Source organism: Gastrolobium bilobum, unplaced genomic scaffold (genome assembly GCF_033153095.1).
Source record: "Gastrolobium bilobum isolate Gb01-03AN ecotype WA unplaced genomic scaffold, APGP_CSIRO_Gbil_v1 utg23824, whole genome shotgun sequence".
Lineage (NCBI taxonomy): Eukaryota > Viridiplantae > Streptophyta > Magnoliopsida > Fabales > Fabaceae > Gastrolobium > Gastrolobium bilobum.
This window is the reverse complement of record NW_026897584.1, coordinates 319,142-343,100: the sequence shown is the minus strand read 5'-3', so window position 1 is coordinate 343,100 and position 23,959 is coordinate 319,142. Positions and strand designations below refer to the sequence as shown.

Sequence of the window (23,959 nt, the reverse complement as noted above, 5' to 3'; positions counted from 1 at the left end):
TCGAGGCTTTTTGACACTAGTAGTCTTATTTTTATAAGATTTGACCGGAATAATTTCTTGGTCAAATTTATTACCTATGTAATGCATAACAACATGGTACTATAGGGATCACTTTAAGACGTGACACCTAAACAACCGCGTCAATTGTATTTGTCACGGATCGATCAGTACACTGAGATGCGGTACGGTCAGAGCCGCGCCCTTTGCAAAAAAAATTACACGGCACGCGGTACAATACCAGCCGCTTAAGATGAGGTACCAAAAATGTGGTCTGACAGAGTTTTGTATTGCTTGATTTAATAACACAAATACCACTCAATTTTTAAGATGTGCTCAAATTTACGATTAATATGATAGTAAATCTTTTTAAGGAGAGAGAAAGCACAACAGTTTTTTTTTTTTTTAATTTGGGTCAACATATCATAGGTACAATAATATGGCTTTTTCTTCAAAAAAATGTATCGATTGATTTAAGGGTTTTATAATTCTCATTTAACATGAGAATTGAAATCTTTCTACACACCCTTCAATTTTTGTGCTGACGTGGATCCTACACATAATTTTTTCTAACATATAGGTCCCATATACTTTTTGTCTCTACAACATAAGATTTCAATTCTCATGTAACTTGAGAATTATAAAACCATTGATTTAATAGTTTAAAAGCCGAATTTCGAAGAATATCGAAAGATGTCACGATTTTTTTGAAAGCGTGGTGCTTCATAGTTTAAAAGACTCCAACTGTCAATGTGCCTTCTTTTCCTCTAGATACCAAACCACCCTATCTCTTCTTTTCATTTTCCGCTTTCTTTCTCTATAAGTATTCATTTAAGCTGAAGCTGAAGCTCCATTCATCAGAAGCGTACCAAAAGACTAAATATTCATTGTGCACCTTCTGAGTCTGATTGTTAAGTAAAAATGGTTGGAGGAAAGGCAACTATGGTTACTTCTAGTAACGGTGACAATTCACTTGCATTAGTTCATGCAGAACAGCCTCAGCCTCTTTCTGTTGCACCAATAGCTTTCTCCTATAATGAGAGAATACGTCCAATACTTGATGCTGTTGAGAATCTAAGGCGTCTTAACATTGCTAAAGAGGGAATACAGCTTCCAACCATTGTTGTTGTTGGTGACCAATCTTCTGGCAAGTCTAGTGTTCTTGAATCTCTTGCTGGTATTAGTTTACCACGTGGTCAGGGCATTTGCACCAGGGTGCCCTTGGTGATGAGGCTCCAAAACCACTTGCTTCCAAAGCCAGAGCTTGTGTTGGAGTTTAATGGTAAAAGCATTTCCACTGACGAGGAACATGTTTCTGATGCCATAAACATTGCCACAGAAGAGCTTGCAGGTCATGGGAAAGGGATTTCTAATGCCCCATTGACTTTGGTGGTGAAGAAGAATGGTGTTCCTGATCTAACAATGGTTGATCTTCCAGGTATAACTCGTGTGCCTGTTCATGGTCAACCTGAGAATATATATGACCAGATTAAGGATATCATCATGGAGTATATAAGGCCTGAAGAAAGCATTATCTTGAATGTTCTTTCTGCAACTGTTGATTTTACTACTTGTGAGTCCATCAGGATGTCACAGACTGTTGATAAAACTGGTTTGAGGACACTTGCTGTTGTTACAAAGGCTGATAAGTCTCCTGAAGGCTTGTTAGAGAAGGTCACTGCTGATGATGTGAACATTGGTCTTGGTTATGTTTGTGTTAGAAACCGAATTGGAGATGAATCTTATGAAGAAGCAAGAATGGAAGAAGAAAAGTTGTTTGAGTCTCATCCACTTCTTTCCAAAATAGACAAGTCTATTGTTGGTGTTCCTACTTTGGCTCAAAAGCTTGTCCAGGTGCAAGCTACTATTATATCTAAAACATTGCCAGAGATTGTCAAGAAAATCAATGAGAAGCTGACTCATAATTTGTCTGAGTTAGATAAATTGCCCGTTAACTTATCTTCAGTAGCTGATGCCATGACTGCTTTTATGCATGTTATTGGATTGTCAAAAGAGTCTCTCAGAAAAATTCTTCTAAGAGGAGAATTTGAAGAGTACCCTGAGGACAAGCACATGCATTGCACTGCTCGCTTGGTGGACATGCTTGATGCTTACTCAAGTGAATTTTGCAATTGTGATGAGAGTGATGCTACTGAGAATTTTCTAATGGAAGAGATACAGGTGCTGGAAGAAGCCAAATGGATTGGTCTTCCAAACTTCATGCCCCACACTGCTTTTGTTACTATACTGCAGAGGAAAGTGAATGGTATTGCAAAGATGCCAATATGTTTTGTTGATAAAGCATGGAACTATCTTGAAACTGTGGTGACTTCTGTTTTAATGCGTCATTGTGAACATTATTTTCAGCTTCAGGTGTCTGCTAGAAGAGCTGGGCAGATTCTTATTGCTAAGAAGAAGGAAAGTTCAATTAGGCATGTGATGGAAGCTGTTGAAATGGAAAAGCATACGGATTTCACTTGTAATCCTGAGTTTATGCAGGAATATAATAGGTTAATATCTCGTCAAGATGCTTTTTTGAATGATGTTTTGGATAACGAGGATGAGCCAGACAATGTAATGATTGAGGGTGTTGGGCAGGTTGATGTTTGTGATTTGAGGAAATACTCTCAAGTTGTCCTTAGTCAAGCATTTGATTTGAAGGTAAGGATGATTGCATACTGGAAGATTGTGCAGAGGAGGCTTATAGACAGCATGGCTTTGCATTTGATGTTAAGTATTAAAAACTTTGTTGACAAGGATTTTGAAAAGGAGATTGTTCATGATCTGTTATCTACAAGTGGAGGAGGAATTGAAAGGTTGTTAGAGGAATCTCCTTCTATTTCTGGGAAGCGAGAAAAGTTTAGTAGGAGCGTCAAAGTTCTGAGAGATAGTAAGGAAACGGTAGCTAATATAATGGACAGAATTGGAAGCTATGGTGATAATTAGAAGATTTGCTCTATGTTCCTCGCATTATCCAGTCTTATCAACAAGCTTTTTAATCTTTCTGGAACCTATCCCGTTAGTAGTATGAAGGTTTTCTTTTTTATTTTGATGAAATTAAGGAATGGTGTGGTTGTTTTGTTTTTTCTGATTGTGATTGTATTATGATCAACTTTTATATCAGTGGAATTAAGTTGGCTATTTTCAGTTTTGCAGGGTGTGGCATGTCTTACTAGTACTTAAGAATAAAAAAGTTTGCAACAAAAGTGTCTTATTAATCTATCCTTAAAATAAGTTAGATTCAAAATAAAAATGAGAATGCAATTTATGTTGGACTAGATGCTATCGTGAGAGTGAGCAGTGTCTGAACTATTCATTTAATCGTTGATGGTAAAAGACTAAGCAGGTGTAAAGGGTTTAACAATATCAAAAAGATATATTAACAAAGTTTTATTTTGTCATTGTTGGGTTGCGTAAATGCCAAGCTTTTCAAATAAGTAGAAGAAAAGTGATTCTTACACACTGTATACAAATGTAAAATAATTTTTTCTTTGAAAAATGGTTCTAAAATTATGTTGTATTCCTAAGAACATTGAGATGAGAAATTTTTTTCCTAGTTAAAATTTACCAAAGGCATATTTTCTAGTCAACATTCCAATGAAATCATTCCCAAGAACGGAGGTGGGTTGGTTGAGTTCCAAAGTTTATCTAGTTAAGCTAGAAGTTCACCATTGAAAACATATATGAATTTAACATAATTGTTATGAAGGTGTGCTAGGTCTCATATTCAAGCCTCACCAAACACCAAAGACAATTAATTCATTCCTTAAAGAAGATGATGTCTGGATGCTACATAGCTTAAGGAGAGAACTTTGTTTTGGCTGACGCAAAAATACTGTCACCTTAAAAACAGTTGCCTTAGAAGATTTTATTCTATAAGCTCTTTTTGAAGCTTTCATTCTCGAAGCTGCAACAAGAGGCATTTTGCTGCAACTCTTATCCTACACCTCCACCCCACACACGACACACAAGATAAAATTCATAAAATGACAAATCAAATTTTTAATAGTAAAGATGAATAACATATGCTTTACCCTAAAATTCACAAATTCAATCAACCTAAATTTCAAGGGAGGTGTTTACATTGTTTTCCCAAAACTATATGGTGGAAGGGAGTCCCCCCAGCCCCTCTCAAATACCCAAAGCAAAACAAAAAAACAAAAAACAAAAAACTAAAAACTAAAAACTAAAAACTAAAAACAAAAAAACAAAAACAAAAACAAAAAGGGACTCTTTTACTCACCCTCCTAGAACAGATACAGATTTACACAAGAGCATAGATTGTGAACTCACCATGTCATGTGAATTAAGTTGTCAAAAATGAAGCTAAAATCTGCTGTATGCTAAAATAATGATCATATTGGTTTGGTTTCTGATAACCTTTAGTTTATCTTATTTTATAGACAAAATTAATATAAAATATCAAGTTAAATAAGTCAAAAACTAGGGTTTAATATAATAATCATGAACATTATCTGAATTTTTGTTTAATGGAATCATCTTTGCTATTTTTTAGGGATTTGTTGACAAAAGGAGTCAAAGATGAAGATTGGATAAATAGAGATCACAACTAGAAAAGATGAGATCAAGAGATGATAGAAGAAGATCAAAAACAATAAGATTGAAGATCTTATCAAGTTGTTAGAAGTGGGAGCTTAAGCCCCCATTCAGAAGCTTAAGCTCCCTAAAAACGCAAATAGCTACTGCCTCTGGGCGCTTAAGCCCTCAACTCAGGGCTTAAGCGCGCCACAAGAAGAAAAAGTTGTCGCGAGGAGCGCGCTTAAGCGCCCTTCAAAGCGCTTCAGCGCGCAACGCGAATCAGAATTCACTGTCCTAGGGCGCTTAAGCGCGCTACAACAGGCTTAAGCGCCCAGACAGATCCAACTTAGGCCCATTCGAGTTTTCTACTAGGATACAAACTCTTGGCCAATAAAAACACCATTGGGGACCAGAAATACAGAACTTTTACATTGCTAAACAACTCTTGGGTGCTCGGAGGCTGAAGGAACGCGGAGAAACATCAGATTCATGTTCGTGAGCGGCGGAGACGGATCAACGTCAAGTGTTCACTGGAGATATTGAAGATCCACCAATCACTTATGGAGTTTGGGGGAGCTTTTATATTTTCTTTTGTTCTTGATTTTGCCATGTCCGGCTAGTTCTTTAAGTAGTTAGGGTTAGATGGATTTTAGTCGATTTATTATGCTTTGAATAATTCGTACGTTAATTTTCCTTTTTATCATGAATGAAGTTATCTGTTTTTAATGCTTTATATAGGCTTGAATCTTATATAATGATCATCGGTAAATGCATGACAATAGGGATGTTGGTGCGTGACCCATATCTGATAACTTCATCGTAAACGCTATGATTCTAGGGATAGACATAGAATTTGCGTAACCTTAAGATTCTTGAACTTAATGCTTGCATTCTTGGGGAATAACCGGGGAACTAGGGTTCTTTCAAGTTTGTAAAGGTTTTAGGGTAACAAGGGATTGAGCTCTAATAACACGCGAAAGAATAGTTAGATTGATATTAAGGACGGTTAACGTAAAGAAGGACTTCGAATCATAATAAGGAGATTAAAGGAAATCGAACCCCTAGCTACGTTTTTATTTTATTAGTTAAATCACATCTTTAATTTCTTGTCTTTAATTCTTGCAAGTAATTAGCTTAATATTTAATATTTTAATTTTGCAATTCAAATCCTGTTTCCAAATACACTTTCGATTGTCCAACTAAGTTTGCGATAGTGAATTAGTGCTTGAACCGTAATCCTCGTGGGAACGATCTCTTACTTAATCATATATTACTTGTACGATCGGTGCACTTGCCATGAGTAGCAACAAGTTTTTGCCCTAAAAGATTAAACCTCAGTTATGCTGAATTATGGTTCTGAGGATATCTCATTTATGTCATTGCCAAATATTGAGGGAGAGCTAAGTGTAGGGACTCCCGTTGAATTGTCTGTTCGGCTTGTGCTTAAACTGTGACTTTCCTTGTGTTGATGGATGTCCCTCATTGCTTTAAACCTTAAATCTTCACTGAAAACACTTGGTTCTGGGATAACATCTGGAATGCTTATTCTTCCTTCAAGCATGTTCACAACCTCAGACATTGTAGGCCTAAGTGATGGCGCTGCATTTGTGCACAGTAGAGCTACTTTCATCAAATTTTCGGCTTCAGTTGGGTTTACTTCTGATCCCAACCTTTCATCAACCAGCTTCATTAAGTTTTCAGTACGTTGCAGATGACATGCCTGCAATGTGAACTTTTGTTATCTTTCTTTTACAAAAATGACAGATGTTTGCATTGGATAACTACCAAGGTAAGGGGTTTTTATAATGCTAAACATGGATAAGGGACTGAAGCATAGTAGAATACCATATCTAAAAGGCAAACACAATTATCACTTGGCATGTAATCGTTATTGTTCTTTCCACTAACAACTTCCAAGACCACAACTCCAAAACTGTAAACATCAGCCTTGTAAGTCAGGTAACCCCATAATGCATATTCTGGTGCCATATATCCTCTGCAAAACAGAATTAGCAGATTCAGGTTGATGATCAAGAAAACATCAATAAGCGCTGTATTATCAAGGGAGAGATTACTGACATTGTCCCAGCCACTCGGGTGCTGATATGGGTCTTCCCCTCATCATCAAGCTTAGCCAACCCAAAGTCTGATATTTTAGGGTTTAAATTCCCATCCAGTAACACATTAGTAGCTTTGATGTCACGATGAACAATCTTGAGTCTTGATTCTTCATGAAGAAAAGCAAGACCTTTTGCTATGCCAATACAGATCCTAAGCCTTGTGGGCCAATCAAGTTTAAGCCGATTTTCTGAGCCTTTAGGATATGCAAAAAGAATTAATATGAATCATGATCGTCAATTTCAATTCCCCTCCAGCTAAAGTGATAGAATTGGGAAAACGAAAAAAGAAATCAAGAGTATAACATTCCAAGCACAGTAATTATTGAATTAATTTGTCTAGACAAATGTGGGGAAGATAAAACAACTAGCATCCACTACTTATTAAGTTGCTATTCAGAAACAGAAGAGGATAAACTTCTGTGAAGACACACTTAGCTCAGATTTCGTACTGATTTCTCATTGTTGAGAAATATAGTCTCACATTGGTTGTATGGGCAACTAATGTGAGGTTTATAAGGCTTTGGGCACTCCCACCCTTTGAGCTAGCTTTTGGGGTGGTGACCTCAAGGATCTTAACATGGTATCAGAGCGTTCGAAATCTCACCGCCTCCCACTTTCTTTGTAGTGGAATTTCCACATGTAGGTGGGCTTGTATGTTGTCCACCCTTCAAGCCCAGTGGACTCTCGTGTGAGGGGGCGTGTTGAGAAATATAGTCCCACATTGGTTGTACGGGCAACTAATGTGAGGTTTATAAGGCCTTGGGCACTCCCACCCTTTGAGCTAGCTTTTGGGGTGGTGAACTCAAGCTTCTTAACATGGTATTAGAGCCTCGCCGCCCCCCACTTTCTCTTGTGACGTTTCTTAGCACAGGTAGGCTGGGCCTGTTGCATTGTCCACTTTTCAAGCCCAATGGGCTCTTGTGTGAGGGGGCGTGTTGAGATATATAGTCCCACATTGGTTGTATGTGCAACTAATGTGGAGTTTATAAGGCCTTGGGCACTCCCACCCTTTGAGCTAACTTTTGGGGTGGTGTATCCCAAGGCTCTTTACACTCATAATGATCACTTTGCATGCTATTTTAAAGAACATATAATAAATGACAAGGCAAAAGGCAAATATAATGGGTAAAAACTCACCGGATAAAGCACTGGCCAGGCTATTATTTTGCATGTACTCATACACCAATATTAATTGATCCCCTTCAACACAACATCCATGAAGTTTCACAAGATTAGGGTGTTGCACACAAGATATCATGCCTATCTCATTTAAAAATTCACGGTTTCCCTGCCGGGACTTTGATGAGAGTTGTTTGACTGCTATCCATGTACCATCAGATAATTGACCCTGCAATCCAACTCTTACTTAGAATTTTACATACTAGATCTAAGCAGAATTTTTTAAGCTTGGAAGAAAGTTGTTGGTTCACTCTACTACCTTGTAGACAGGACCAAAACCACCTTCCCCAATCTTGTTAGCAGGATTGAAGTCATCAGTGGCAGCTCTAATTTGTTTTAATGTAAATGTCCCTGTCTGAGAATCTTGTTCTTCTATACCTATCAAATTAATCAACCATAAAATAAGTACTTCAGAGAACAATCAGTTTCATTCTAAGTAGTAAGTTAATTTGAGTTAAAAGAATACAGAACATATCTGCATTGATTGAGAGTATTTGATGTAAATACAAATATTTGTTATGTGCCAATATACATAGAAATGCTTGTTAATATAATGGCAATAAGTTGACACAAATTATTTATAAGCTTAAAAACACCACCCACAGAAAAGTAAAATAAATATTTATCTCCAATCCTGAAAGGCTATTATTGGATCCAAGAATAAGGCCATTAAACAAGAGATTATCAAAAGAAACCCAGATGTACAGAATTAAGAAGAACTTTTTCTTCTTGTGTTATTGAACTATCTGACACTTGCCAGTGAATTTATACAAGGTCGGAATAATTAGGTGCAACATACCATTCACTTATTACTATTATGATTATGACATTAATGATTACAATGATCCAGAGAACTTCAAAGTAATCAATAAGTTCATGATGTTGTATTGATTATACTTTCTCTCCTTAGTTAGGATATCTCAATGAGATGACACCTGTCTTCTTATTCCAGTATCTGCTTTCTTTTCTTTCCTATTTTCCACCTCAGTCTCCCTACTAGTACACCAAATTGTGGTAAAAAATCCAATTTCTCCATATGTTCCATTGACCATGCAAATGTGCAATAAATTCAAATAACATAGTTAGTAAAGCCCGAGTCACTAAGATGTATGTAAGTTAGGCGAAATAGGGGTGAAGATAGAGGAATAGGGCCTATGTCAGTCTCTTTAAGTGACAGTTAATTAGTTGGAGCCTCTAACTGAATTGGTTGGAGAAAGATCAAGACAATAATAGAATAAAAGGGAGTGGGAGTGGATTCCAGAATTAAGGAATTGAGAGAGAAGTGAGTAGGGCCAATATTCTCTACTCCTGTGATTAAGAGAGAGAGAGAGACTTCCATTGTAATCCCCATTGAAACTCTATCTCTTGGATCCTGCTTCAGATCCTGGATAAGAGAGAATACTAAATAAAAATTCCAATTCTTCCCTGTTTCTTCACAATTCTGATTCTAGAACCTATTACATTTCTAAGCAAAAGTTTCTAAAACATAAATTTTTCCAGCTGTATATCCATAGAATGAATTAAAATTATGCACATGTGAAATTCATTCCACATTTTTTCAGATCAATAAAATTATCTTGAAATTAAGCACAATCGCACAAACCACCAAAATAATAAGATGATTATTTGAAATTCCTCACGAAACTTGCACATGCTTGTGCGAGGCTTCCTTTTGTCCCATGAGGTGAAGTACAGCAACAGACGGCAAGTTGGTAACACTAGAAAAGTGTTATAGGAAGAGAACAAAGACAATGTAAGCAAACCTTAGCTAGATGGAGGAAAGGGGAGATAAATGAAGAAAATTTGAATGTTGGCTCTGCAGTGTGCAACCTGTCTCGTTGTTGGCTCGTGTGTTCTTCCTTCCTTGATTATTTTCCAAGAGACACATATAAAGGCTAGAGTTTGCCTAGGAGGTCTCTTGACCTCTTCCTTAAACTTATAGAAGTGGGGAACTTCTCTTTTATGTAAGGGAAGTGGCGCTGTCAATTAAAATGGGGCGAGTTCTTTGCACTCAACCTACTTTCTTAACCTTCTTACCCACTTTGGCCCTAGTGAGGTATCATAATGGACAGTCTTTATTCAATCTTTCCAAGCCACACCTCCTAGCTAACTTCCCAGATGCTAAGGCTGGTTGATTTTCCAGGAAGTTTGAACTTAAAAATCATTATGTAGCAAATTAAATAAACTGATTTCATAATGATATAAACATGATTGTATTCACCTTTTTCTCTCCTAATTATTCCTTTGATGTAGCCTTTCCACCAACAGATTCCTACTATGATAAGGAATAGGCATAGAGCTGCAACTCCAACTCCAACTCCAACCACTATATGATGCCTTCCAGCTTTTGGGTCTGAACAAGGTTTAGAATCTGGGAGAAATAAAATCATGAGAGAGGTGTTCACTATAAAGAGAATGGTGTCAAAATATTTAAATTGGAACTGCAACTTCAAAAATTGAAACTTTGTTCAAATGCAGAAGAAAGGAAGAGAAGTCTTCTTATCCATGTCACCATTAATAATTAACTTAATTAATGGATAGAGAAGCATGTTTATTTTAAGTCCCTTACAATAATACAATGCACCAAATTCCAGCAGAACAGAAAAATTTAGGAGTGCCAATTTATGATAGTGTGACTCCGTTTCATGGCTTTTGAATGTTTTTCATGAAAAAACATCCAGTGCTACTTGTCCATGTACCAAGGCCAGGATTAGTAATGCTTGTTTCTCATAGCTGTAAAATGGAAAAATTAAACCAACAAGTTATGATCCATCTGTATGGGTAAAGGAAGGAGGTGGAGAATGAGAGAGATGTCCTCAATACAATGCCTTTAATTATGCATACAAACTTATTCAAATCACAACGGTTACCGTGCAAAATACAGCATCATTCTGAAGTTGAAGGTTACCACTATGTACAACCATTGGAAATTAAGGACCCAACTAACCAATTACAAAGAATAGAAACAATGAAATTCCCACATTTTATAAAAAGACCTGTGTTTGCTACATCTAAATGACTCTCAAAATTCAGACAGGTTCATGAGAACAGAAAATAACTTTACAGGTAAAAGGGTCATTTTACTGAACTCGAGTATATAAAAACTGTAATCAGTCCCAGATAAGGCCCAAGTACAATTTGATACAAGGTGTTAGACATGATTAAATGTGTGCCACACAAGAGTGGCTGCTTTTGATCCACACTGCTTTGAGACAGCTGTAGTTGGAATACCTCCAGCTGTAGTTGTTAATGAAGGAACTTGCATTTTCAAAATGATAACTTTTGGTATATAGAATTATAACGAAGAATTGAGGAAATATGTCCTGGTAAAACTTGCCCATCTTTATATTATATGTATACCAAAAAGTCATCCCACAGTAATATTACAATGCACAAGCTAAATCTTCATATGACTCACCAGAAACAATAGAGAAAGCTGATATGAGAGGACCATAAATTCCACTAACAGGAATTCTTGTAGTCCCCTTGCCAGCCCAGTAGAATCGAATCTCCAGAATATTGTCTGTTACAGTGACATTATATGTTGATATTATACGTGGTTTCTGAGCAACATGTGTTTCATCTTCAATATTAAAATCCTTCCAAACTAATCTTTCCTGCAACATAGCAATCTTGTTAAATCCTGATTTGGCCAACAAAACATAATTTCTTTATTTTGACCAATACCTGAACATAGATATCAAATATGCGCTTCCCAAGACTTCTATATGTGTTATCATTTGTAAATAGTAATTCAGCAAAGTGAAGATTTACAGTATATTTCCCATTCTCCAAGCAATAGTGAAAATAAGTAAGCGAAATTGGAGAGACACGAGCCGTTGTGTATAATTCAGGCATACTGGAAGATGACAAAGACTTGGTGTAACGTGTATTTTGGAAATCACCATCATCCATGAAGTCTCCCGTGCTACTAAACCCCCAGTGATTTGTATAATCATTAAAATATTTAGCAGCACCTCCAAACACATCGCCATCTCCTATATAGAGGATATTTTCATCATTTTCCATCACCTTTATATCCTTTCCACCACAATTAACATGCAAACAACTTGAATCTGCAATAATAGAAATATGAAGTTACAAAAAATATCATACAACAGTTATGCATCAACCATAATGCAACATCGAAGATAATCATCATGTAATGTTCCTTTTTTGGCTGTTCAAATGTCAAATCAGTTGAGAGCTGTGATATATGGATCATAACCTATATATTATATACCAATAAAATATGCACACTTCCAATTAGAGTTGAACTTGTGGTATCACTAAATAAAAAAACAACTATTTTCTAGTGGAGAAGACAACTTCAGAGAACAAAACTTATATTTCTCTTCAACTTTTACTCTGTGTACTTTGCTTACAATATGGATTAGTTTATATAGGCAGTAGATTGCCTTTTCATGAACCTAACATTAAAATAGCCATAAACCACAAAATTAAACTTCCAACTCTTGGCCTCTCATTTTCTTCTAACTCTTGGCCTTTCACTTTCTCACAACTCTTGGCCTTTCACTTACCTAAAAACAAGACTGCTTAATTAAGACTATTAAATATAAAACTAACAAACCATTTAAAGTTTATTCAACAAAACTCCTTCATAAACTTAAATGTTTCTGCCATCTTTCATCCCAAGCATCTTCTTGCAATTGTTGAGCAGCACCGTCGGTAGTGGCTTTGTGAAGATGTCCCCGACTTGCTCTTGACTGGTCACGTGTGTTACCTCCACATTTCCTTCCTTTACTTGATCTCGGATGAAGTGAAATCGGATGTCAATATGCTTGCTTCTTTCATGATTTACCGGGTTCTTTGCTAGCTCTATAGCCGACTTATTGTCAATTCGGATCACAGTTTGGCCGACTTGTTTTTCCTCCAGCTTGCTTAGCAAATTCCTGAGCCACATTGCATGACAAACACACCAAGATGCAGCTACATATTCAGCTTCACATGTCGACAGTGTCACAATAGGTTGCTTCTTCGAAATCCAAGTGAATGCCGTGTTGCCCATGAAAAACACATAACCAGCCGTGCTCTTTCGACCATCTACGTCTCCACACCAATCATTGTCAGAATATCCAATCAACTTGTATTTTGCCGAGCTCGAGTAGTGTAACCCATGTGAAACTGTACCTTGAACATACCTCAGAATTCTCTTTACCGCCTTCCAATGTGTGTATCTTGGCTCCTCCATGAACCGACTTACTATGCCGACACTCAACGAGATATCCGGCCTCGTGCATGTGAGATAGCGTAGGCTTCCCACCAAACTTCTGTACTTGCTTGCATCAACATGGTCTCCTCCATCAAACTTAGAAAGTTTTGAACCGGGTTCCATTGGTGTTGAAACCGGGTTGCAATCTTCCATCTTGTACTTTTTCAAAATCTTTTTTTGCATAAGCCTCCTGTGACACGAAGATTCCCTTCTCATTTTGTTTTACTTCCAAACCGAGAAAGAACTTCATAAAACCGAGATCTGTCATTTCGAACTCTCTTGTCATTGTGCTCTTGAACTCTTGTATCATCTTGGCATTGTTTCCCATAAAAATGAGGTCGTCAACATAAAGAGCCACAATTAACAAGTCTCCTCCATTTTTCTTGACATACACAGCATGTTCATATGGACATTGTTCAAGTCCATTCTCCTTGAAATATTTGTCAATACGAGCATTCCATGCTCGTGGTGCTTGCTTCAACCCGTAAAGTGCTTTCTTCAATCTCAGCACCTTCTTCTCTTCTCCTGCCTTCATGTAGCCCGGCGGTTGTTCGACATAAACTTCTTCTTCAAGAACACCATTCAGGAATGCCGACTTTACATCCATTTGATGTATTGGCCATCTGTATTGAGCAGCCTGTGAGATGAGTAGCCGAATTGTCTCCATCCTTGTAACAGGGGCAAACACCTCGTCATAGTCAATTCCAGCCTTCTGCTTATAACCTTTTGCAACTAGCCGAGCTTTATATCGTTCTATCTCTCCTTGAGCATTCATTTTCTTCTTGAACACCCACTTCACTCCAATGGGCCGACTTCCTTTTGGTAGCTCGGCTAACTCCCATGTGTTATTTCGGTCAATGGCTTCTATCTCCTCATCCATGGCGTCTTTCCATTTCTTATCTCGGATGGCTTCTTCAAAACTTATGTTCTCAGAGTCTGCAAGAAGACAAACAAAATGTACCTCACTTGTTGACTCATATATGTCTTGTATGCTTCGCATCCTGGGTTGTCGTACCTCGTCTTCATCATCAGAAGCTTCAGGACTTGTCGGGTTGATAATTTGTGTTGTGATTCCGTCATCAAAGTTTATCTCAGATGAATTGCTCCAGTCCCACTCATTTGCTTCATTGAGCTTTACATCTCTGCTCACTATGACTTTCTTGTTGACGGGGTCAAACAGCTTATACCCCTTTGTTTTTTCATTATATCCAATAAAAACATATTTCTTGCTTTTATTCTCGAGCTTGGTTCTGAGCTGGTCCGGTATGTGTGCATAGGCCACACTACCAAAAACTCTGAGATGAGCCACTGAAGGCTTTTGACCGCTCCATGCTTCCTGTGGTGTTTTGTCATCCAAGCTTGAATGTGGACATCGGTTCTGCACATACACAGCACACTGCACAGCTTCCGCCCAAAACTCCTTCGGCATCCTTTTGTTCTTCAGCATTGACCGAACCATGTCAAGAATAGTCCGGTTCTTCCTTTCAGCCATGCCATTCTGTTGTGGTGAGTATGGTTCTGTTAGAAACCTCCTTATCCCCTGTTCCTCACAGAACGACATAAACGCTGTTGAGGTATATTCCCCACCTCTGTCAGACCGCACCGATTTGATATAGCTTCCTGTTGCTTTCTCAATCATCACCTTGAACTTTTTGAACACATCAAACACCTCGGACTTCTCCTTCAGAAAGTAAACCCAAGTTTTCCGTGAGAAATCATCAATAAAGGAAATAAAATACTTCTTACCGCTGAAGGAACCCGGATTGATGGGTCCACACAAGTCGGTATGTATTAGTTCCAGAGGTTGCTTAGCCCGGAATCTTGCCATCTTCTGAAACGTGGTCCTGGCATGCTTGCCAAGTACACAACTCTCACAAAACTTCCCTTCAAAATTTATGTCAGGTAACCCGTCCACCATCTTTTTCTCTGCCAACTTGGTTAGACCACCATAATGTAGGTGACCAAACCGGAGATGCCAAAGTGACGCCTTATCTTCTACCTCGGCTTGTAAACATTCAACCTGTACACATTTCAAATTCAGTTTATACATACGATTCTTACCCATTTGAACTCGGACTATCATCCGACCTTGCTCATCTTTCAAATACAATACCCGGTCTTTCATAATAACCGAGTAACCTTTCTCCATCAGTTGACCCATGCTTAAAATATTGCTTTTTAGGTCGGGTACATAGTACACATCTCGAATTAAGCCAATTAACCCGTCCTTTTGTAGGAAACAGATCGTACCTCGGCCTTTTACCTCAACCTTTGAGGCATCCCCGAACGAAACATGTCCGGTTTCCACTTTTATCATCTCCTTGAAGAAGTGTTTATGTCCGCACATGTGGTTGCTCGCACCCGTGTCAAGATACCACTCCATGTCATCGTCAGGACTTCCTTCACTGTGTGTCATTAACAAGACACCATCCTTCATCTCGCCTTCTGTGGCTAGGTTGGACGTCTCCTCCGCCTTTTTCTCCTCTCTGCATTCTCTTGCGAAATGTCCGACTTTGCCACAGTTGTAACACTTTTCCGAGTTACAATCTTTCGCATAGTGACCAAACTTTCCACATTTGTGACACTCGATGTTTGAATAATGTGACCGACCTCCTCGTCGACCTCGTCCTCGTCCTCTCCAGTTTTGTTGATTTGACTGTCCTACCTCATCACTATACACTTCTTGACTTCGGCCTCGACCTCTACCACCACGGCTAGTACCTCGTCCACTGCGGCCACGTCCTCTACCTCAGAAATTTTGAGAATAGAGCATCTTCTCATCTTTAATTGTTGTTTTGGTCTGAAGTGCCTGCTCAAGAGTTTCCTCCTTCTTCTTCTTTCTTTGTTCATGCGCTTCAAGGGAACCCGCCAACTCGTCAATGGTAAGTGTAGACAGATCCTTGGACTCCTCTATCGCACAAACCACGTTTCCGAACTGGTCTGTCAAAGATCTCAAGATTTTCTCCACCACTCTGGTGTCAGGTATATCTTCTCCATTCCGTTTCAACTGGTTCACAATTCCTTGAACCCGGGCAACGAACCTGGATACTCCTTCTGTGTCCTTCATCTTCATTCCCTCCAACTCGGCACGAAGGGTTTGAAGCCGGACTTGTTTAACCCGGTTAGCTCCTCTATAGACATTTGCCAAGATGTCCCAGGCTGCCTTTGAGGTCTCACAATTTGCTATCTTCTCGAACCCGGATTCGTCTATAGCTCGGAAGAGCATGAATAACGCCAGCTTGTCTTTTGCACGCGTCTCTTTCAACGCTTTAGTTTGAGCCGCCGAATAGCCTCCAGTATCCTGTGGTTCTACAAAACCTGCTTGAACATTCTCCCAAGCGTCCTGGGATCCGAGAAGAGCCTTCATCTGGATGCTCCAATTCTCGTAGTTCTCCTTCGTCAACTTAGGTAGTGCCATATCACTCCCCCTTTCCATAGCTCTGATACCAATTTGTGGTATCACTAAATAAAAAAACAACTATTTTCTAGTGGAGAAGACAACTTCAGAGAACAAAACTTGTATTTCTCTTCAACTTTTACTCTGTGTACTTTGCTTACAATATGGATTAGTTTATATAGGCAGTAGATTGCCTTTTCATGAACCTAACATTAAAATAGCCATAAACCACAAAATTAAACTTCCAACTCTTGGCCTCTCATTTTCTTCTAACTCTTGGCCTTTCACTTTCTCACAACTCTTGGCCTTTCACTTACCTAAAAACAAGACTGCTTAATTAAGACTATTAAATATAAAACTAACAAACCATTTAAAGTTTATTCAACAGAACTCTTCTAGCACGAATTTTAGTAGTTAAGAGTCAATTCAACAATACATTTATCCAATTCTGAATTCCTACTTTTCACATTCAGTTTAGGGTATCTTCTTCATCAAAATAACAAATCCATGAACAAAAAATTTATAAAAATTATAATTTAAGTCATCAAACTTATATTTTTGGCAAAATCCAGATTGGATACAGAAAAAGATATAATAAATAAATCAGATTAAGCAATTAACTTAAAAACAGGAAAAACCATTTAAATGATAAGAACAAAAAGAAAAGAAGATATGCATGAGAATAGATACATGCATGCTGAGCATGAGCATCTACTGCTTCACACCATGAAAAGACTCTAATGACTTTCAAAGCCCAAATGGATCAAACTTCAAATTGATCAGCCATTTGCGTAGGAAAGGGGATTTTATATGTATCTCAGTGTTTGTTATCAAAGAAGCCTAGGTTACTTAAGATCTTATGACAATTGGCATTTAAGTTCTTCGAGACTTGATAAAGTAGCAAAAAACTCCGAATAGAGAATATATAATTACATGTAGGACAGTTGAAAGTCTTTAAGCATGGAAGAATCCCCTGTCTGTCAAGAATCAAGAGAGACAGTGACATCATTAGAACTCCATTTTTCAACATAGTTTACTCGAATTATTAAAACGAAGAAAGAATAAAAGACAGGCACTTACAAAGCATTAATCCCTAAGGAGCTACGGAACAAGTTTAGGTTTAAATTCCTGACCAAGTTAAACAAGGTGAAACAATCATCAGTTTTACCATCCAATTTTATAACAATAATGCCATTTATACACCATTTTTATCACACCATTCTTAAAACACTTGCCTTTTAGATAATACAACAAAAACACACATTCCAACACACACACACTCTTCCCTTATTTTCCAAAACTAGAAAAAAGCGTGAGGAAAGTCTTAAGAATTATGGTGTATAAACAACAAAGTCCTAGGAATAATTATTGCAAAAAGACTCTGCATTCTGACAGGTAATTTCCACAAGCAGATTGCTCAGGTCCTTGCCACGTAAAGTTGTTGTAAGAAAGATCACTGCATACAAAATATCAGAAAGCAAGATTATCAGCAGTCAAATGATTATACCTATACCATCATATATACAATCATATTCTTCAACTGGTGCAGAATCCATCCAACATGCTATTTTAAAAGATTTGAGGCTAGAAGACTTATAATAGGTTTATCAGCTCGAAAACTCTGCATAAATAATATTTTATAGAGGAATAAAGAAATGTATGAACAGAACAGAAAGATATAGAGTAAGTATGCTTGAAATTTCAATTGTTTTCCCCTCATCCTACTGATAGCAAGAATAACAGCTCGGAATACACTTAAATTTGAGCAGTAAACAATACTTTGCAATATTGAAGTTAAAATGGCTGAGGAAAAAGACATACACATTGCTTCCATCCATCAAGATTGAGTCAGGTATATTGCCACTTAGCATGTTGCCAGTAAGGAAACTGAAAAAGGGCAGAGGAAAATTGTTTACCATTACAACACTTAAACTTCGAGGCAATAAAAGGGAACATATTTTTAAAGGGCACGAGCCTGCATTCATGGTTCTGTTGAAAAGAAAACATGACAGTAATTATTACTACTTCAACCCTTAGTTGCCAATATTGCATTTGTTTTTATGAGGTGTCTCACCTACTTTATGATAGTTGAGAGAGAGAAGGTAATTAATTATTCTACTTATAGTTCAATGCTTGCTTGCCGTGGTGTGTCAGGTCGCGGGTTCGAATCAGCCTCTCTGCAAAATGCAGGGGAAAGACTGCCTAGAGTATTCCCTTCCCCAGACACTCACGAAGTGGGTATTTGAACTGGGTCGGCCCTTCATAGTTCAATGCAGTATATTTTAAAATTTAGAGAAGTGTACTTACACAAATCTCAGATGCCCCACTTGTACAGTTGCTGGTATTTCCCCAACCAACTTATTGAAACTGACATCCCTATAAAAGTTGAAGAAATAGTATAAATTTCCGTAAGTATGGATTCTGAACTAGGTTTATGTGAATATACAGCTAAATTATGAATTAGTATTATTATGTCAAAATGAATCTGCATCATCTAAATTTCCCTGGGAAGAAAATTTTAATTTAATAAATATGCTATTCATTGCAGCATCCAGGAACCAGCTAAAAGATGCTCCCTACAATGATAGATGTTAAAAAGCAAAGGAAGCTGACAACAGATTAGTGCAATCTGTCTACAGACAATCAGGTCAGAGTAAAGTGCTAAGCATCCCAATTAGGTTAGCACCCTTAACACCTCACCCTTTTCTATTAAAATAAGAAAAAATAGAAACAGTTACTACAATAGGAAAAGTGGCATAAAGCCATAACGAATATCAAAAGAATAAACAATGCACTGAAAACCTTCCCATCTAGCCTCATTAGAACCTTTTCCGAGTAAAAACCCATATAGGATTTATTTTCAGTAACCAACAAAGGATTTATTTAGATTGTGCCACAGTCCAAGTGGTGACGAAACTTAACTAATTTTCATCCAAACAGTCTACAATTAGCATAGGATTTGTCCCATATGTGTGCTTGCGTTGAACTTCCATTTTAAGTAGTTGCATATATTGAACACCCAGGAATAAATAAATCTGCAGGTGATGATAAGTTCCATTTACAATAATATGATTGATTAAGTAGAGAACATCAGATGATTTAATTTGGCTTAAGCTTTTTTATTAGATTTGAAACTTCGAAGTCTCCTTTTATATTTTCCTTGGATGAATTTGTTCCATTGTCCCAAATACTATTTGTTTAGCAGAATGGCTCTCTTCAATTGACAGGATCTTCTATTTAAGGCTTGATGGTTTCAAAACATCACCTAGACTTCCATTATCAGTAACTGAATTGAAGCTTCATAAACACAAGCACAAAAATTGCTTCATTGTGTATATGCAGTTACAGAGACAAATGTTAAAATATACAGGGAAAACATTTAAAGAAATAACATTCTTAGTGTATCTGTTATTAGATAAACTTAAATGTACGGTTTTTAGATTAATGGGTCTCTAGAAGTTTTATGTTTAGGAATTAATGTTGGTTAAGTGTTATGGGGGTTTGGTTTTGATATTTGTTAAATGGCTGTAAGTTTTCTACGGTTTATGTTTTATTGCGTTTAATAGCTTTTAATAGGTGTTTAAGTTATTTTTAGCAAGCTACCATATAAGGAGATGTAATCGTCATAGAAAGAACAGAGCAAGAAAAGAGAGTTTGATAATAAAGAAAAACTTTCGTAGATTATTCGTTTGGTTGTCTCTTGCATCTGTGTGTTGATACCTTAACAGTATCATTCTAGCTTTTGTACCAAATTTTTATTCTGTTATCTCCTGAGGTTTGAATAGTAAGTTCAAAATATATTTACTTTCAGACATGAAAGTTTTCATAAAAACAAATATCAACAAATAAACTGAGAAAAATATATCCAAATGTCCATGAATTCTCTTCGGTGTGTGGCTGTGGACAATAGATCATGATCTTACTTCTGTTAGATAAATTTAAAAATATTAATATAACCTCACCTAAAAGCTTAAGCTTTTGGGTTGAATTAACGCTTTATATGGGATCAAAGCCGACATGAATAATTGGTCATGAGTTCGATCCTTATCGCCCTCATTCTATTCATAAAAATAATTAAATATTTTGGAGTTTCTTAGCATAGGTAGGCTGGGCCTAATACATCATATATCCTTCAAGCCCAATAGGCTCTCGTTTAAGGGGACGTATTACAAAAATATAAAATCATTAATATAGCCTCACCTAATAGCTTAAACTTTTGAGTTGAATTGGCGCTTTACAATTTCAATAACCTAAAATTACTATATTTTTATTATCTCTGTTCTCTACAATTAATAACATGAACAGGAAAAGAATTCTGTTTGAAACTTTGTTGAATAAGTTAATATAAGCTACAAGGTTATATATCATTTTATGTACATTTATCAATGAACATGTTTGGCAAGTTTCCCCAGTATCTATTCTAGCATACAGGAACATCAGCTTTTACTTCGGCATGACCACAGAATTCAGAACAATTAATCCAACTTCCCATATTACCTTGTACAACAAATTTAGATTCTCCTCAAAACTTTCACATTCTATTCGCTTTTAACTGCCTTTTTTCTTAATAAACATTTAGTCCCCTTGCTTGTGGACAAAATTTTCCATCTTCTATGATAAGTGCCTCACAAACTTGAATTAATAAAACTGAATGTTTTGTTAGATATCAGAAATCGAATAGGATGCCAGGAGTAATGTTTTTATGTACCAATATATGTGTGTATCTTGGTATGTATCTATGCATGTATAAGAAAAGAATGGTGTTTGTATTTAAGGAAAAAGAAATATGGTATTTGTATTTGCTCCAATAACAAAAGAATTGAAAAACAAGCTTATGCTTAAAAAAAAAAAAATGTTACTCACAACATTTCCAATTTCTTCATTGTCCAGAAGTAGCTAGGAAGCTCTCCAGTAATGTTACAATTTCTCAAAATCCTAAATTTAAAAGCCTGAATTACTTTAAATTAAACAATAGCAGATAATGTATATATAAAAAAAAAAAAAAAAAACCAATAGCAGATAAAATGTGCCAACTATTTTTTAACGTATAGAACTCAACATACAATCTTATCATTCCTGCCATGTTGCTTAAAATAGGAAAATCCTGACTTGGACTATTTATGTCACTAATCCTCCTGTATCACATTTGCCAGTTGCCACCATGAGCTAAACATAAATATAACAAGATGAGGGGGGGGGGGGGGGGGGGGGCATTAAAGAAACCAGTAAAAACAAATTAGTAGGGATTTTACTTACAGTTGAGATAAATTACTCAAAAGAGATATATTTGATGGGATAGGTCCCTCCAGCCCACTTGCATGCATCTCTCTTCAATGATTCATATTATAATGAGAATCTCTATCTTAAAATAAACATAATGTAGGCTTATCTATTGTCAAAAGTTAAAGCGCATTTGAAGCATTGTTAAAAACAAGGAAAACAAATAAAAGGTGCAAAATGCAGTCTCACAGTCTTTGAAGTAGTTTCCAACTCTGGATGAAGCTAGGTATTTTTCCATTGAAATTATTATCATTTATCCTACTGCAATGCACCATAAAATATCATCAGGGAAAAGTGCCAGTATTTATTTTCTATGGTAAACAGTTAATAAGAACTTACAAATCTGTCAAATTCTGTAACTGAGCAAATGTCACTGGTAAGTTCCCAGACAATTTATTGGATGATAAAATCCTGCAAGGATGATATTGCATATAAAAAGCATCAGATACAGAGTGTTTAATATTTAATATTTATTCCAACAAAATAACACATGAATCTTGGAAAATAAATAGAAATTCATTGTCTTACAAAGTCTGCAGGTCAAACAGACTTCCAAGTTGAGAGGGAACAATACCAGAAAATTGGTTTGCTTCAAGGTTCCTGATTTGAGGCCAAAGTAAAATGAAAAGTAAAAAGTAAAAATAAAAATAAAATAAGATTGTGAGATGTCCAATGAGAAAGTAAGATAAATGCACTATATCATGAATAACATATAACATTTCTGGCAAGGTATATGGTAAAAAATCACAATACACTGGCAGCCTAATACATGAATCTTTCAGAACCATATAGCAATATACATGTCACATGAAGTATAGAGATGGAAATTTAGTTTCACTATTAGACTTTAATCAACTTAAATCTTCAGAAAGTAATGAGAAAATTGTATTCATAAACTTACAGGTATGTTAGAGTGGTAATACTTCCCAACTCCTTAGGAATTTCTCCCGATAAACGATTAACAAGTAGAGAGCTGCATAATATGGTGTATTTAATCCAAAAGGCAAGTAACTGAATGAAAACTTTAGTTTGTTGATAAGAACTTACATTGAGGTGAGTTTCATTGAAGCCCATTCTTTTGGAATTGTACCATTTAGGTAGTTTAAAGCAAAATCACTACAGTGAGAGCAAATTTCATTTCAATTGGCAAGGGGACAAGTTCAACCGAAATGAGAACAAAAATTGGTTGAAGTGAGAAAACCACAAACCAAATTTGAACATTAAATACTAATGAAGCATTTTTAAGGTATGTGTTTATAGTTCTTACACTTCTCTGAGGTAAGGAAGCTTAACCAATTGAGGTGGAAGCATGCCAGGAAGGTTGTATCCCTTGATAATACTAAAACATGGAAAATTATTTTTTTTAAAAAGAAAAAAAGAAAATTAGACTCAGCCAACTATTATTAAGATGCAATAGTGGTGTTTCAAAATTCAAAGTCCGCAATGAACTTCTCATATCTAGGATTACATGGAAATTAAAGATTTAAATATATATATATATATATAAACAGCCAGACATATCAGAAAATGTAGCAAAGGATAAATTACTTCAAAGCACTCAGGATAAGATAAAGAGATTTTTACATCCTTACTACATGACAGGTGTTTTTATCAGAAGAGCAATCACAACCAATGCTGCATTCAGTGAATCCAAGAGGTGGCTCTGGTGTTAACCCCACCATTTTAATTTGACAAGAATCACTATCAAACTTCCAATAGGTGGCACCCATCGTGCTAGTGATTTCTTCAAGAGCAGTAACTGAAAAACATTTGAGGAATATATTATTAAGACATAACAAAGTAAAGTTGTATATGTAATAAGAAAAGGAAACAAAATAACAAAAAATATGTTAGAACTAAATAAAGCTTGATAAAGGTATCTCCATAATTAGGACAACTGACATTAGAATTCACTAGCTGACTTGACATTGATATTATGGTGTAAAAACAATTCAAATTAGTGATTAACTGCATTTAGTGGCCACACACTAAAAAAAGGGGGTGCACTCAACAAGTTCCTGCATCACTAGAATGGAAAAAATTTAAAATAAAAAAAATGATTCTTACCCTCCTCCTGGGGTAGTTTGGATTCTGCATATTGCAGCCATCTGAAACAACTCAATGCAATGATTAAAAAAGCAAAAAAGGTTCTAGATAACATGCTCAAAGACCCAGCACTCAGAAGATTAGTTTTTTTTGTCTTCAAAGCTTTGT

General features: G+C 36.5%; 2 protein-coding genes across 2 annotated transcripts; one reads left to right on the top strand and one right to left on the bottom strand.

Annotated features, from left to right (window-relative positions):
- Nucleotides 1-918: 918 nt before the first annotated feature.
- On the top strand, nucleotides 919-3,011 carry LOC133308312 (dynamin-related protein 4C-like). Its single transcript, XM_061508923.1, has one exon. The coding sequence runs from the start codon at nucleotides 919-921 to the stop codon at nucleotides 2,941-2,943; it is 2,025 nt and encodes a 674-aa protein (XP_061364907.1). The 3' UTR covers nucleotides 2,944-3,011.
- A 2,811-nt stretch (nucleotides 3,012-5,822) lies between these two features.
- LOC133308297 (probable LRR receptor-like serine/threonine-protein kinase RFK1) lies at nucleotides 5,823-23,910 on the bottom strand. The gene is made up of 24 exons (XM_061508910.1): nucleotides 23,813-23,910; nucleotides 23,330-23,504; nucleotides 23,013-23,084; nucleotides 22,793-22,861; nucleotides 22,647-22,718; nucleotides 22,274-22,345; nucleotides 22,085-22,156; nucleotides 21,935-22,006; nucleotides 21,722-21,793; nucleotides 21,529-21,600; nucleotides 21,329-21,400; nucleotides 18,773-18,841; nucleotides 18,287-18,352; nucleotides 17,859-17,921; nucleotides 17,546-17,593; nucleotides 17,399-17,442; nucleotides 11,523-11,911; nucleotides 11,254-11,452; nucleotides 10,057-10,206; nucleotides 8,095-8,213; nucleotides 7,794-8,004; nucleotides 6,616-6,850; nucleotides 6,382-6,532; nucleotides 5,823-6,256 (listed from the first exon to the last, which is right to left on the bottom strand). Exons 1-24 carry the CDS (start codon nucleotides 23,904-23,906, stop codon nucleotides 5,885-5,887), a joined length of 3,030 nt encoding a protein of 1,009 aa, XP_061364894.1. The 5' UTR covers nucleotides 23,907-23,910; the 3' UTR covers nucleotides 5,823-5,884.
- Nucleotides 23,911-23,959: the final 49 nt, after the last annotated feature.